General features: G+C 52.0%; 2 protein-coding genes across 10 annotated transcripts in view; both read left to right on the forward strand.

Moving 5' to 3' along the window:
• Positions 1-9,812, forward strand: part of GLYR1 (glyoxylate reductase 1 homolog) — a 33,668-nt gene extending 23,856 nt beyond the window's left edge. For 3 of the 9 annotated variants that reach the window (XM_034670417.1, XM_034670422.1, XM_034670421.1), the window contains 6 exons: positions 1,451-1,561; positions 2,204-2,305; positions 2,941-3,103; positions 3,422-3,601; positions 3,919-4,043; positions 7,598-9,812. In XM_034670417.1, coding sequence (XP_034526308.1) covers positions 1,451-1,561; positions 2,204-2,305; positions 2,941-3,103; positions 3,422-3,601; positions 3,919-4,043; positions 7,598-7,672 — 756 coding nt within the window. In that variant the 3' untranslated portion in view covers positions 7,673-9,812. Of the gene's footprint in view, positions 1-1,450; positions 1,562-2,203; positions 2,306-2,940; positions 3,336-3,421; positions 3,602-3,918; positions 4,044-7,597 lie in introns of those variants that run through there. The other 6 variants (XM_034670419.1, XM_034670423.1, XM_034670418.1 and 3 more) reach the window with 5 other exon arrangements.
• A 300-nt stretch (positions 9,813-10,112) lies between these two features.
• On the forward strand, positions 10,113-16,009 carry ROGDI (rogdi atypical leucine zipper). The gene is given in 12 exon segments (XM_034670425.1): positions 10,113-10,404; positions 10,406-10,429; positions 10,524-10,595; positions 11,339-11,427; positions 11,651-11,705; positions 12,395-12,475; positions 13,276-13,371; positions 14,571-14,669; positions 15,032-15,145; positions 15,228-15,277; positions 15,385-15,511; positions 15,834-16,009. Coding segments are annotated over 12 exon segments (870 nt in total). The 5' UTR covers positions 10,113-10,383; the 3' UTR covers positions 15,876-16,009.
• The last annotated feature ends 56 nt before the right edge of the window (positions 16,010-16,065 follow it).

The raw sequence follows: 16,065 nt of genomic DNA on the forward strand, positions 1-16,065 counted from the left end.
AGTAAGTTATATTCAGAACAACTGGTTAGAAATTTGAGGAAGTACTAATCTCACTTCGTACTATCTACTAAAATTAATTCCACATAGATTGAAAGGGACACCAACTGAAAGTACTTATAGCAAATATGACAGGAAAAGGGTGATATATTGATTTTATTAAACACATTGTTTGATAACTCCAAAACAAAAAATAGCTCACAAAAGAAACAAAGGTATTAAATTTAAAAGTTTAATCAAGAGTAATCAAAATATATCATGGGGCACCTGGGTGGCTCAGTCATTAAGCGTCTGCCTTCGGCTCAGGTCATGATCCCAGGACCTGGGATCAAGCCCCACGTTGGGTTCCCTGCTCCTCAGGGAACCTGCTTTTTTCTCTGCCACCCCCCCTGCTTGTGTTCCCTCTCTCGCTGTCTCTCTGTGTCAAATAAGTAATAAAATCTTTAAAAAAAAAAAAATTAAAATGTATCAAACAAAAAGTTGCTATTTTGGGCTGGTTAAGTCATCAAGTAGGACAAAATTTTTATGCATTTATGGATGCTTGTTTGTTGTTTTTAAATGATGTACTCAGTGCTGTGATTTGAGACCTTGCTGATGATTATTATAAATTAACAGCTCCATTGGAAAGCCATTTGTCTACATTTATTAAGAACTTGAAAGCTGTTTGGAGCCTGTTTTACTGTACTTTCAGAGACCTAAATTCAAAACATAAAGGTATTGTACCTGAAGATATTTGTTGGGAGTCATTCATAATTAAAAGCAAGCTATATGTCTAACTGCAAGAGAGCCATTAGATAAATTCAGGTGTATCTCGATGGAATATTCTGCAGCCATCTATTACAAATGATAATTATGAAAGGCTACAATATGGATAAATGTAAATCACACACATTAAAAGTTGGTACAAAATAGTAGGTTCACATTATTCTAATTACTTTTTTAAATACCTTGAAAAGGAACTACACTGAAATATTAATGATGTTTTGTTATGAGATGTTCTGGGTAATTTTCTCAAGGAAGAAAAGTTCATGCTTTTAGACCCCCAGAAACATCTTGGTAAAGAATGACAGCCTCCCAGCCCCAGCCCTGCTTCCCCAGCACAGTGTGGATAGCCTGGGACACTGGGCAGGTTTTGCCACAGCCAAGACAACCACAGAGGGGTGCGAACAGGCACTGTTTACATCCTGTTCTCCGAACGGAAACCTTCCGGAGACACTTGTTTTGTGCTTACTGTGAAGTACAGCATCGTTCTAGGCGCCAGGAAGGCGGTCCTTAAGGAGCCCCTCCACTTCCCTCAGAAAGTCGGACTACCAGCTCTCGTGTCCCTGGCTCCTCGCCTCCGACTTCTGCCTCGGGAGGCCAGCCAGGAGGGCTGCACAGAGTGTCTCTGGCCTGGCTGGTGTGTGTGTTGTGCACTGCCTGCAGCTCACATTAGGATCTGTGACTTTTGCAGTGTGATTTGTTCATCCAGGAGGGGGCCCGCCTAGGAAGAACCCCCGCTGAAGTCGTTTCAACTTGTGACATCACGTTTGCCTGCGTGTCAGATCCAAAGGCAGCCAAGGACGTAAGGATCCCCTCCCTTCTTCCCTCAGTGCCTCAGGTTGTGGGCAGGAAAGCAGGCTGGCCTCCCTGCCTTCTCCCCTGCACATGAGCGAGTGTCTGTAGCATGTGGGAGGGTTGTAGTTCCCATCTGGGGCCATCCCGCATTGTAAAGGTTATCTGCATAAATTAAATACAGATGTCCTTTAATTCAGAGCAAAGAATGAAAATAATTAGGGTCCCTGAGATCTATGCTGACCATCCCCATATATTCTTATTTGGTTCATGTGGCGAGATCCTATGTTTAGCCATAGCTGTATTTGTACATTTTAAAAGTTCAGGTATGCTAGTCATCTTGTTAAATTGGTAACTAGCTTAATCCAAGTAAATCCAAAGAAGCCCAAGAAAATACTGAGATTATCGTTTAAATGGGAGGTTTTTAGTAAAAAGGAACACACACGTATTCTTTTTGAAGATAAATGGGAATAAAGTAGAGGTATTTTTCTCTCTTATGCTTATTTACTTGCGGCCCCCTTTCAGCCTTAATATTTAGCTCCTAATCAGGAAGTGAGCCAAAAAAGTAACAGGATTCTGACCTTAGGTCTAAGGGGCTCCTGGGTGTCTGGCTGGGAGCCTGGGCTATTGCTTCTCCCTTGTGTCCCCACAGCTGGTGCTGGGCCCCAGTGGTGTGCTGCAGGGGATCCGCCCCGGGAAGTGCTACGTGGACATGTCAACAGTGGATGCTGACACAGTCACCGAGCTGGCCCAGGTAGCGGCCTCGTTCATGCTGGCCCTCCAGCGTCCTTGGCAGTTGGAGCCTAAGACTCAGGCCGATTGATTATGCCTGAGTGTAGGCAGCTTGGTTACTCTAGGAACCAAGCCAGGAGAGGATGAGAGGCCTGTAGCCTTGGGACTAGCCTGTCTTTACTTTCTACTTTCAGAGCCACAGCTAATCTGAACAGCCGTGAGAGGAGAGGTGCTGTCCGGCTGGGACGGGCGTTAGGTCCTGTAGCTGCCAGCCCCGCAATGAGAAGCAATCCAGGCTGCTGGCAGGGCCTTTTTGGTTTAAGCAGCCATCTACAGTTGTCACTAACAGTATTCTTCCCCCTGAGCTGCTGGGCCAAGTGAGGGGGTGGTGACTTCTGGCCCCTGTGTGTTCTGAGAGTGCCTGAAGCAGGGACGGGCAGTGTCTGGAGGAGGTGTGGTCCACCAGGCCATTGGTAATGGTCATGCTTGGTCATTGCAAGAAATTCTGCGTCTGGGAATCTGGGGAGACCCCCACTTCTCTGTTTACTGCATGTAATTCAGGCATCTGTTTGGGGCCTCGGTGTGGAGGGCCAGGTGTTCCCACTTGAAATCCCTATGAGAGGCAAGGCCTTCAGAAGCTATGACTTTCCTTTCCAGGTGATTGTGTCCAGGGGGGGCCGCTTTCTGGAAGCCCCAGTCTCAGGGAATCAGCAGCTGTCTAATGATGGGATGTTGGTGATCTTAGCAGCCGGAGACAGGGGCTTGTATGAGGACTGCAGCAGCTGCTTCCAGGCAATGGGGAAGACCTCCTTCTTTCTAGGTAACATGCCTGCCCACCCGTCGGGCCACTGCAGGCCCGGAGGCTGGGTGGGCCACATCCCCTCTAGACTGCATTGATGACAGCGTCAGTCCCGCACGGCCTCTCTGCCTGGGGCCCCCGTGGGAAGGTTTCCTTTGACTTGCACAGTCAGTGCCTGGAAGGAGGAAGAGCCCGAAGGGTCAGAGCCAGTTCTGTCAGGGGCAGGTGAATGGGGCCTCCCCTGGGTGTAGAGGTGGGTCCGAGCAGGGATGAGGGTGGGCAGAAAGTCCCCGCCCTCAGAATTCTTGGGAAGTGACCGGGATTCTCTGCCCTGGCCAGGTGAGGTTGGCAATGCAGCCAAGATGATGCTGATCGTGAACATGGTACAGGGAAGCTTCATGGCCACTATCGCTGAGGGGTTAACCCTGGCCCAAGTGACAGGCCAGTCCCAGCAGACACTCTTGGACATCCTCAATCAGGGACAGTTGGCCAGCATCTTCCTGGACCAGAAGTGCCAAAGTAAGTTGCCTTTGGCCTCTCTTCTTGCGTTTTAGTTGTGATTGGACCTGAGAAACTGGGTCAGGACGCAGTCACAGAGCATTCTCTTCTTCAAGGGCTAACTGGTGTGAAAGATGCACCCTCTCGAATCAGTCCATGCCCTCTGTCGGGGGGGTCCAGACACATGGCAGATGGGATTTGGGGGTACTGACTGAGAACCAATCTCTTCAGTGTCCAAGAGGGAAGAAATGCTAGATGTTGAGCCCTGACGGTACAGCAGATAGTTTCTTAGTTAGGGTCCATTTAATTCTTCTTATACATTGACTTAACCTCCTCAGATATCCTGCAAGGGAACTTTAAGCCTGATTTCTACCTGAAGTACATTCAGAAGGATCTCCGCTTAGCCATTGCCCTGGGGGATGCCGTCAACCATCCTACTCCTATGGCAGCTGCAGCCAATGAGGTAACTGCAAGAGGCGGGGCCCAATCGGGCAGCCTTCCCTTTGTGTTTAGTCTTCCTCCCCTCTGTTCGCTTTGTGTGTCTGTGTCTCATCTCTTGAGGTAGAGGCTCAGGTCACTGATTCTAGACAGGAGCGTTGAAAAGCATACGCTTCCTTCTGAGCCATGTTTACTTCCCTTGTGATTTCTTTGACCTGTGGATTACTTAAAAGTGTGTCAGATAATTGGAGGTGTCCTTCGAATCTACTGGTTATTGATTACTGATGTATCTCTATTGTGATTTTTAACTCTTTAAATTTATTCAGACTTGTTTTGTGGCCCAACAGATGGTCTGTCTGGGTGGGTGTACCATGTGCACTTACGAAGACTTCTGCAGAGAATCAGGTTGAGGTTTGGTGGTGTTTTTTTCAGATCATCTTTACTGATCTTTTTCTCTAGTTCTTTCAGTTGCTGAAAGAGAGATACTCAAATCTCCAACTATGATTGTAGCATTGTCTGTTTTTCCCTTTATTATCTTTGAAACTCTTGTGATTGGGTTCTTAGCCATTTGTGATGGTCATGTCTTCCTGATGAGTTTGCCCTTTTATTATTATGAAATGTCCCTCCTGACGTTTGTCTTGAAGCCTGTTGCCTGGTTCTACTATAGCTGCTACTGTTTTCATGGTATATCTTTTTCCATTCATTTACTTTCAGCTTGTGTCTTTATATTTAAATTGTATCCTCTGTATACAGTCTGTTATTGGGGCTTGCATTTTTATCCATTCTGACAGTGTCTGCCTATTAATTGGAGTGTTTGGTCATTAACATTTGTTTGAGTGACAACAAAGCACCTACATATGCACTTTTTGAAAACAGTTAGGTTTGGGGGTGTTTGTTTTAATAAGTTTAAGTAATCTGTATACCTGATGTGGGGCTCGAACTCACAACCCTGAGATCAGGAGTTGGGTGCTCTACCAACCGAGCCAGCCAGGGTCCCCAAAAACAGTTGTTTAGAAGGTCGGTTTTCTCAGCCTGACGGAAGGGTAGCCTTAAAAAAGCTGAATGGTGTTTCATTACTGTAGAGTTACAGTCAAAACTGTATTTTGTGTAAAACACATATACGAAACACATAAATTCATTTATTTTAGAGGTTGTATCTTCCAAGTACTGTAAGAGGATACACATGTTCATTCAACTTAAATAGAAGTCTCACGTGGCTTGTTCCAGCAAAGAAGTAAACACAGTTCTGCTCTTTTCAGACTTGGCTTTTCATAATGTGTAATCAGTGTCCTGTCCCTTCCTTGTCTGCCTGAACATTTCAGAGAACTTACTTCACCTTTTCAGGTTGCACGACAGTTTCACATTCCTCCTGTTGGTTTTGCCTTGGATTCTCTCTTAGCAGTGGACTTCTCTGTGTATTTCATATGATTGTTTTTGGTCAATTGTCTTTAACAGAAGTTACTTCTGAAGGGTTCTGCGTGTGGCTTGTGTTGACAGCTTTCTCTGAAGTGATTTCTGACTTGCCTCTACCCTAACTCTACAGGATTCGTTGGCTTAAAAACAGACATTTTGGTTAATTGCTCAGTGGAGCATGGAGCATGGTGCTTTCTGGAGGGTGTGAATTTAGGCTCCTCACTGGAGCCCAGTGTTGAGGGTCTTAAGGTTACCTAGTCCATTAACATTTAGTCTTCCTCTTAAGGTTATTGATGTGTGGTTGGATTTGGAGCTACCGTTTTATCATTTGATTGCTATTTGTCCCTTCTGGCTTTTGTCTGTCCCTCCTTTTTTACTGCCTTTTGGATTATTTGAATATTTTTAGAATTCCATTTTCTCTATTGGCTTTTTAATAACACATTGTTTCTCTTTTATCTTTGCTCTAGGGATTGCAGTATGCAAGGATATGCAATATCCTTAACTTCACGGCCTACTTAGAGTTAATATTGTGCCTCTTCACATAAAACATAGATCCCTTTCCCTCTCCTGCCCTCCCTCCTCCTTTAAGGCAAGGGTTCTTAACCTGGGCACTGTTGCCATTTTGTTACCAGAGCCGTCCTGCACCTTGCAGGGTATTTAGCAGCATCCCTGTTCTATACCCACTAGAAGCCAGCAATGCCACCTCAGTTGAGAAGAGGTCTGTAGACATGACCATGTGTCCCCTGGGGCAAAATAACCCCCAGGTTGAGAAGCCCTGCTTTTTTTTTTTTTTTTTTTAAGATTTTTTAAAATTTATTTTGAGAGAGAGAGCATGCCTGCACGCGTGCAAGAGTTGGGAGGGGCAGAGGGAGAGGCACAAGCAGACTCCACACTGAGTGTGGAGCCTGATGTGGGGATTGATCCCACGCCCCGAGATCATGACCTGAGCTGAAATCAAGAGTCGGATGCTCTGAGCCACTAAGTGAGCCACCCAGGCACCCCAAGACAACCACTGCTTTGGGGTATAGATGTCCTGTGTGTTACATCGGCCTTTGTTCTAAACCTACCAGACAATGTTGGAATGTTTTAAGTGGTCATATGTATTTTTTTTTATTAAGAGAAAAAATAATTTTATATTTCTCTAATTTACCATTTCCAGTGTTCTCCATTCTTTTCTGAAGATTTGAATTTATCTCTGGTATTGTTTCCTTTCAACTGGAAGAACTTTTGATTCAGCATTCCCTGTAATGCAGGTCTGCTGGCAACGATTCGTTTTCTTTTCTCTGAAAAGGTCTTTATTTAGCCTTCATTTTGAGTTGACAGCTACACCTGAGCTATAATGGACACGCAATTATCGTGGCTTCAACTGGACTTTGTTTAAAAAAAGACAAAGATGCAGCTGACTGTGTGGGAGGAACCTTGTGTCCAACTCCATTTCCTCAGTGTGCCTGGATGCCACACTACCTGCTTGAATGGCTTTTTAATTCTCTTCACACTCGTTCGTAGTAGTCACCTAGTGGCTCTGGAGTGGCTGTCAGCTGCCAAGCACTGTTCTAGGCTCTGAGGACATGTTGAGGGGCCGCCCGTTCCCTTCCTTGTGGAGCTTACATTTTAATGGAATGAGGCACAAGATAAGCGGATAGGTATTTAAACAAGAATCTCTGAAGGTCAGAAGTATGAATAAAATAGAACAGAGTAAGAAGAGGTGACCAGGATAAAGTGGTACAGCCACTGCTTTACATAGGCTGGTCAGGGAAGGCCTTGGAGCTGACTGGGAAGGAGCCAGCCATGCCTAGGGAAAGGCATCCCATACAGAGGGAAGGGCGAGGATAGCGGCCCAGAGAATAACACGGGAAGACCCAGGAGGCAGGAAGAGACGTGATTGTAATTACTAACAAGGCTCTGAGCACTTTACCTCCCTCACTCCATGTAGTCCTCATGATAACCTTGTTATCTTCTCCATGACATCAAGGAGTAGTGATGAAGACAGAGTGAAAGTGAGGCACTTGGCTCAAGATCAGTGGAGGGTGGCCAGGAGCTGCACCCAGACAGCCTGGACTCCAGAGCCTTCCTGCCTGACCGCGTCTAGAACTACCTCCACAAAGCAGATTGTGTCTTTAAGTCATCTCTGTGGCCAGAGACTGAGCCCGTCTCCTTTTTTTCCAGGTGTACAAAAGAGCCAAGGCACTGGACCAGTCTGACAACGACATGTCTGCCGTGTACCGAGCCTATATACACTAAGCCCTCGATACCCCACCCCCAATCTTCCTTCTGACCCCTCCTCCTCACATGGGGTTGGGGTCCTGGGACTTAACTCTGGACCAGTCCACCTGTCTCCATCTCCTTTTATACAGACTTTGAGACTTGCCATCAGCACAGCACACAGCGTCACTCCTCCCCTGGAGGTCCTGGGGAGGGGAGGGGTGTCAGCAGGTTTGGCCTTTGGGAAAGCTCTTGAGCTGGGCACTGGGCCCGGACTAGGTCGCTGTGTGTTCTCTCTCTCTCTCTCTCTCTCTCTCACACACACAAACACACACACACACACACAAACACACAAAACCCCTACACACCACACACTGGCTCTCGCCCCAGGATAGAAGCTGCCCAGAAACTGCTGCCTGGCTTTTTTTTTTTTTTTCCTTCTGAGCTTGTCTTATCTCAGACCCTTTCCAGTCGAGGAACTAGAATCAGCAGTAAGAACTGGAAGCCTTTCCACTGCTTCCTTTCCTCAGAGTGAAGAGGCTGTGGTTATGTCCACATCCCCCCACTGGAACCCGCGCATGAGAGAGGCTCTGGGTCAAGATGAGCCAGCATCGACTCCAAACAGAGGGTCCTCATGGGCCCTCCAACCTCAGGTGACCAGCTGATGAGGATTGTCGTGTTTAAGCTACCAATGTGCAACCAACTCTCCATAAATGCCTTTGTGAACTGAAAAGAGATTGGCAAAGTTGAGCAGACACACGGCCCTCGCTCTCCAGGGAGAGCAGCAGATCGCCAGCACGTTAGGTGAGCCTCGCAGAAGCCTGCACTCCTCGCTGCTCTTGAGCACCTGTCCCAGAAGTCACCGTCACTGCGGAGCCCTGGGCTGGGATCAGACTTCCTTGCTTTGGTGTAGGGGGAGTTCACTCCTCACCAGGCTCTTTTAGTATTTGGATTTGCATTCCAGCCCTTGGGAAGGGGATCCTGAGGGCCACCAGGGAGGAGTGAAGAGGGAAGAGAGTGGGGTTCCTTCCCGTTTTCCGTTATGCTGCAGACTCCCTTCTGGTTCTGAGGAGTCACTCTGACTGGGTCCCCTCACAGCAGTCCCACCCTTTCCAGCCTGCTCCTCCACATGTTCTGTGCCTGCCCACCTCTTCATTCTCCCTTCCTCATTTTCTTCCCATGGAGACAGTGTTTCTGTCTGTCTGTCCCTTTGGCCCAGACCCAGTCCTACCAACGACGGCCATTTCTTAGGCTCAGCTCTTGAAACAGGAATGAGTGTCTTCACTTCAGCCAGAAGCATGGTCTTCAATGCTTCCAGGGCCCCAGGGTCTCTTGGGGGGGAAGAGAACTGGGCCTGACCCAACCCGAACTATCTGACCCTAAGAGGTGGATCTAAGATCTCCTCGAGACCCTAACATTTCTCCTTGGATAGGGGACCAGAGGAGCTTGGAATGTGGCATAAAAACAAGGAGAAGTCACCTAAAGGATGTCAGTGTTCTCTCCCTCTGCATGGGTTGCATTTTCCAAAGTTACACTTTGCAGGTCAGCATTTCTAGTGAACATATAGAATGAGACCACACTGGTGTGGGGCCCTCCCCCTCAACCTTGGCCCTTCTCTGCTGATCAGAACCCAGGCTAGGGGATCTCAGAAGACATAGGGGGAGGGCAGGGAAGATGCCTGCGTGTTTCTGGCATAACTTCACTGGGATTTGGAATTCTTTTCTGTCTGAACACAAAGCCTGTTCTAGTCCTAGCCGGACGCTTCGGGAAGGGTGGGGGGTGGGGGTGGGGAAGATACTGTAATGAAACTGGTTAGTCAATGTTGTCTTAATATTGTTGACAATTCTGTAAAGTTTCTTTTTATGAGTATTTCTGTTTAAACTATTTCACCTCTGTTTTGAAATCCTTCCCTTTTAGGAGAAAATGTGACACTTGTGAAAAAGCTTGTAAGAAAGCCCCTCTTCCGCGACCCCTTTTTTTTTTCTTTAAACCTCCTTTAAATGACAAATCTTCTAGATAATTAAGGTTGTGAATTTTTATTTTTGCTTTGTTTTTAATGAACATTTGTCTTTCAGAATAGGATTGTGTGATAACGTTTAAATGGCAAAAACAAAACATGATTTTGTGCAATTAACAAAAAGCTACTGCAAGCAAAATAAAACGTTTCTTGATAACACAACTGTGACTGATTACCTCGGCAGTGGCCGCTGCCTGCGCCTAAACCCAAAGCGCGGTGCGGTGGAGGGAGGAGGGCCGGAAGCGCCGGGACTGTCGGCTCAGCGGGCTCGTTCCTCCCGGCCCAGCGGAACCCGAGAGTTCAGCGCGCGGAGGGCGAAGCCCGAGCAGGAACAGGCTGCCCCGCCGGCCTATCGCCGGGAGCGGCGAGAACAAGCCATCCCGTTGGCCAATCAATGAGCGCAAGCGGAGCAGAGCGTCCTATCAGAGCTGGGAAGGGGCGGGACAAGCGGCCGCCGCGCTCCAGCCCGAGAGCGGCCGTGGACGCAGCCCTCGAGCGTGCAGCGCCCGCGGTAGGTCCCGGCTGCGGCTTGGGAGAGCCGGCGCAGGCGGGTTCGCGCACCCGCCAGCCTTGATTCGGAGCGCCCGCTCGGCCGGTCGGAGGCGGGGGAGGGGGAGCGGGGCGGGCGCGCGCGCACCCAATCGTTGACGAGGGTGGGCCCGGGCGCCGCGGGCGCACTGACGGCCGGTACCGGACGGCGGGCCCGTGACGGGCTGGGTGGCGAGCGGCAGCGATGGCGACCGCGATGGCAGCCGACGGCGGCGGAGCGAGCGGTCCTGGTGAGGCGCGCGGATGGGGCGGGGCGGGGCAGGGGGCGGCGGGCCCCGGCCCTGACGGCCGGCCTCGGCCCTGACGGCCGGCCTGTCCCGGCAGGAGGAGGAGTTCCGCTGGCTGCTGCACGACGAGGTGCACGCAGTGCTCAGGCAGCTGCAGGACATCCTCAAGGTAAGGCTCCTGGCGGGCCGGACCGGCTGCGGCTCCTTCCCAGGCCACCACGCCTGCCTTCCGAGCGCCTGCTGTGGACGCGAGGCACGCTGTGCAGACCAGGCCCTGCCCCAGTGGACTTGGCGTCCAGTCGGGGCACCACTACATGATTGCCCACTTAATCACAAGCAGCTGTGTGAGCGTGGTGGGGTGGGCCTGGAATGAGCCCCCGGCTAGGGAGTCGGGGTTGGGGTGGAGGAAGGCTTCCTTTGAAGCTGTGATCTCAAGGTCTCCAGCATCGGACCCAACCTCATGGGACCTCCCTTTCGCAAGAACGAAATTGCAGTACCGGCCTCACGGGGCTGTAGTGAAGATAAGTCAACTCACAAAAATGTCCAGGCCTTGCCTGGTATGGCCAGAATTTCAAGTTACCATGAGTACCGTCATTCTCTGACTCTGCTCCCCACACTCGAGCATCTTAACCAAGCCTGGAGGTCATCTTTGTTCTATATCTCTGAGTTGGGGCTGAGGTAGGCATCCAGGGAATGTGGAAGGAACAGCTATCCACTCTGGTAGGACCTGAAACTCAGGTGGTGGGTGAGGGGCCAGAGAAATGGGAAGGTGCCCTGGAGGCTTGACTGTGATGGTATTCCATGAGACTAGCCCACTTTGTCCCTCCCCTAGCCAATCCAGGAATGGGGCTTCTGGAAGGAGTGGTGAGCTGGATTGGGTGAACTTTACTCCACTTCCCTCTGCCCCTCCAGGAGGCTTCGCTCCGCTTCACTCTGTCATGCTCTGGTACAGGCACCGAGGCGCCTGCCAAGCAAGAGAACTTCATCCTTGGCAGCTGTAGGTGAGCTGGGGCTGAGCAGAAACAAGAGGGATGGACTGCTTGTGAGGGGGACACCTGGGATACCCTCTAAGAGAGGCTGCACAGCCAAGGCCCTGCCATGCAGACTGATTTCAGCCCCAACATCCAGAGGGTGTGCTGTGGGACAGCCGGGACAACGTACTGGGAGGGCTAGGTGGTGGGAAAGGACAGCTGCGGGCACCGCTCTGACCCCCATGTGTTGCAGCACAGACCAGGTGAAGGGTGTGCTGACTCTGCAAGGGGACGCGCTGAGCCAGGCGGTGAGTCCCCCAGTCCCTCTTCCCTTTCCCTGCTGCTAGAGGATGCAGTGGGGAAGAGTGTGAGGGTCTCCTGCTGAGCTTTGCCTTTACCAGTTGGCTCTGACCGTGGGCAGGATCCTTGACCTCTCTGGGCCTCAGTCTCCTCATTTCTAAAATAACAACTTATTCCACCAAACCTCCTCTGGAATTGGTGTGTGGCTTCAGTGAGAGGTGCAGGAATGGGGATGCTTTGCACACGGCCCGGCCCTCAGTCTGGGCCCAGTGAAGCGTGGGCAATGGCGGGATTAGGCTGGCCCCAATTCAAAGTGGAATCAGCCAACATCTGAGCTCCGTCTGTGCCAGGCGCCAAGATGTGGGGGAAGGTGCCTCTCCTCCAGTAGTGGGTGTTCAGTCTGTTGGCCTGTACCCAGGCTCCCTTTCTGCCCACAGTCACACCTCCTCCCAGCCGAGGCCACCTTCCCCTTTCTGTCTCTTTTCCCTTTCATTTCTTTGTGGTTCCTCTTGGGCCTGAGTTCCTGTTTCCTGACCTCCCTGTTTACACCCCAGATGGCCATGGGACTTTCTGCCCTGTGGAATGACTGGGGCCTGAGCCACCATACACACTCCCCATGTCTGCCCCCTGCTCAAGGGCTCAGAGTGGCCAAAAGCAGGAGAGCAATCCTCCTGCTTATACGCTCTTGGCCTGTCAGGACGTGAACCTGAAGATGCCCCGGAACAACCAGCTGCTGCACTTCGCCTTCCGAGAGGACAAGCAGTGGAAGTTGCAGCAGGTAACTGGGCCCTTCCCCTGCCCGGGCTCAAGCCACAGGGCAGGCAGAGGCAGGCCTGAGCTGCACTGAGGCCTCATGCGGTGGCCATGGGGGATTTAAAGCCGCAGCAAGCCTGGGAGGGTGTTTCCTAGCAGCAAAGCTGGGGCAGACAGTGCCTGGGGCTCCAGAGCCTAGGCTGCAGGGAGGTGGGAACCTATTCTGTCTATAGGTCCCTGGGCCCCAATGGGAACCACAGGGATCCTCTTGAACAAGGAACTCCCCTTCCCAGAGCCTCCAGGGGCTCCTCTTGGCTCCTGGGTACAAAGTCCCTCGACCTCAGGGCCTTTGTCCATGCTCATCACTCTGCCTGGAGCCGTCTCTTGCTGCTCTTCTCGTCACTTGGGTGATGCTCAAGAGGCACTTCCATGGGGCCTCCCTTGACCTCCAGTTAAAGAGGCTCTTCCTCCCCCATCCTGCAGAGTCACCCTCTTGTCCTTATGCAAGTCACTCAGTGTGTTCCTATCTTGTGCCTTTGCTCTGCTACCATCTGTCCTTTAGAAGGTGAGCTATGTGATGCAGGCCTGCCACAGTCTGTGCCATGTGCCCAACACCCAGTCAGGGCCTGGCTTTCAGAGGGCACAGAGAGGACAGCTGGCGGGGAGGGTTCAGGCAGGCAGTACCCACCCCACCCATCCAAGGAGAACGGCCCCTCGAGGTGAGAGCCCTTCATCTGGGGCCCTGGAGACTGTGGCTACTGTGAAATTGGCATCTCTTCCTCCTGAGGCCCAGCCCACTGACCTCTCAGTGGTCATTCTTTTCAGATCCAGGATGCCAGGAACCACGTAAGCCAAGCCATTTACCTCCTTGCCAACCGGGATGAAAGCTACCAGTTCAGGACAGGAGCAGAGGTCCTCAAGGTGAGCTTCCTGCAGGAGCAGGAAAAGCAGGATCCCTACCACTGGCCCTGACCCCTGACCAGGCCCCTGGAGAGCTCTGCCCCCCACATCCTCAGGTGCAGCTGCTGGTCGACCCATCACCTCTCAGTGTACACATGTCCATGCAGCCTCAGTCAAATGATTCACAGCCCAGGTTCCAGACTCAGACCTGGGTTCTGATCCCAGGGCCTCCACGGTAAGCTGTGCAACCTCAGGTCACTTTCTTAGCCATTCTGTGCCTCCTTAGCCTCACCTACAAAAGGGGGCCATGTGATGATGCAGGTGAAGTAGTCTGTGGTAGATGCTCAGTGAGTAGTAGCCGCTACAGCACAGAGAAACCCTTGTCAGTTGGAAAGTGAATTCATGTGGTGTGGAAGGAAGAGCTGTGCTTATATGCCCCAAATTCATGCTTTAGCTCTGTCCCTGACTTGCTGTGTGTCTTTAGGTGATTCACCTACCCTCTTTGGACCTTTGAGTTCTCCTGTGAAAACTTAGAACTAGATGGACTAGGGTCCCTCCAGAACTGTGACCACCCTGGGTGTAGGCAGGGCGGCCTCCATGCCTCCACCCAAAATTTCCCTTTCCTAAAACCCAGGTCACCCCCATCCCATCCCCATGGCAACATCTGGAAGCAGTGGAAATTGGGGCTCTGAGGAGTCCAGGCTAGAGCTTTGGTCCTTGTCAAAGGAAAAGGATGAGTTCCAGATAGTTCCACTGTTCACTAGCTATGTGAACTTACCTCTTTGGAGCTTCACCTTTGAAAACGGGGCCGGTGCCCACCTTAAAACCTCAACTTACCCATCCTATCATCTCCAGGAAGCCTCCCCTGGCTCCTTGCACCCAACCTGGATGAAGGCCCCTCCCTCTAAGCTCCTTCATTGCCTGCACTCCCGTCCACAAAGCCCTCGTGGACCCCTGGGACTAACTCCAGAGATCGCCCATCTTCCATTCCCCTTTGGCCCACACCCAGGATCCCATGCAGTAGAATCTCTGGACGGATAGTCAACGGTGCAGACATCCCGTCCCCCACCAGCAGCTGGAGCCCAAACACCTGCACCTTTAACAAGCCCCACACTGTGGGGGTTCAGGCAGAAGCTGGGAGCTACCACGACTTGGTCACTCCCTATGCGGGAGGGTGGGGGCTGCCCTCGCAGCTGCTATGACCAGTCCCCTCCCCACAGCTGATGGACGCCGTGATGCTGCAGCTGACCAGAGCCCGCAACCGGCTCACCACCCCGGCCACCCTTACTCTGCCTGAGATCGCTGCCAGTGGCCTCACGGTCAGTGCCTTAGGCCAGCCCCTGCTCTAGGAGAGGGAGTCCCCACTGAAGAGCCCGGCTTGCCCCTGGGAGGGACACGGGGTGTGACAGGGTCCTGGAAACCCCAAACTGTTGTCAGTCGGAGGTCTAGGTCTATGCACAGTTTTCTGGGATAAGGTCCTTTGCTTCCATCTTGCATCCCCCGAATACTCCTGGTCGGGGTCAGGGGTTCCCAAGCCTGGTGCAGGAAGCTACCCGGGGCACCTGGGAAGAGTCTGGATGCCCTAGTCCACGGGCTGGGGAATGGGGTCCCCCAGGCAGTCCTGGGGAAGCTGTGCATGCCTGGCCCTCACCCCACCTGCTTGGCCGGTCCTCGTCCCCAGCGGATGTTTGCCCCTGCCCTGCCCTCCGACCTGCTTGTCAACGTCTACATCAATCTCAACAAGCTGTGCCTCACCGTGTACCAGCTGCACGCCCTGCAGCCCAATTCCACCAAGGTGAGGGGAACCCCCTCACCCCCCACCCCCAAGTGCCCTGCAGCCTCTTGGGCCTGACTGGGTCTGATGCTCTTCTGCTTAGAACTTCCGCCCAGCTGGAGGCGCCGTGCTCCACAGCCCTGGGGCCATGTTGTAAGTACGGTGCCCTGGAGCACCCTGCCAACCCCAACCTTCTGCACCTTGGGGGCTGGGGGCTGGGCTGGTCAGGCCACTCCCAGGGACCCTCCTTCTCCCCCCAGTGAGTGGGGCTCCCAGCGTCTGGAGGTGAGCCACGTGCACAAGGTGGAGTGTGTGATCCCATGGCTCAACGACGCCCTAGTCTTCTTCACTGTCTCCCTGCAGCTCTGCCAGCAGCTCAAGGATAAGGTGGGGCGTGGGGACTGGGGGGTCGGGGCGGGCCTCTCTCTCAGACAGATGGGGCCAGCCAGATAGGCTGCTAAGCCTTTTCATTTTGGAGGGCTTCCAAGGGCTCTTGTCACACCTCCAGAGCACCCCCAAATCTTAAGGTCCTTTGTACCTTCCACACACACCAGGCACATGGGCCACAGTGTGGCTGAGCAACAATACCCTCTCCCTGACACAATGCCCTTGAATGACCTTGAAATCTCACTGGGTTACAGGGTACAACAGGGGCCAAGCCCCCTAACACCTCCACTCACCATGTCGCCCCACCTCTCTCCCTCCCCAGATCTCCGTGTTCTCCAGCTACTGGAGCTACAGGCCTTTCTGAGCAGAGCGCCCAAGAGCCTGACCCCCAGGGAAATGGCCCTTGTTCCCCTCACCCATCCCCCCAGGAATGTTGGCCAGCACCGAACCGGGCAGCGTGGGCTATTATTTATTTCTCTCTTCAGCCCTCCTGCCCATCACATTTGCACAGATGGAAATGAACACTGGAACCACTGAGAGACAGGGATGCTGGT

This window comes from Ailuropoda melanoleuca, chromosome 10, assembly GCF_002007445.2.
Source record: "Ailuropoda melanoleuca isolate Jingjing chromosome 10, ASM200744v2, whole genome shotgun sequence".
NCBI lineage: Eukaryota > Metazoa > Chordata > Mammalia > Carnivora > Ursidae > Ailuropoda > Ailuropoda melanoleuca.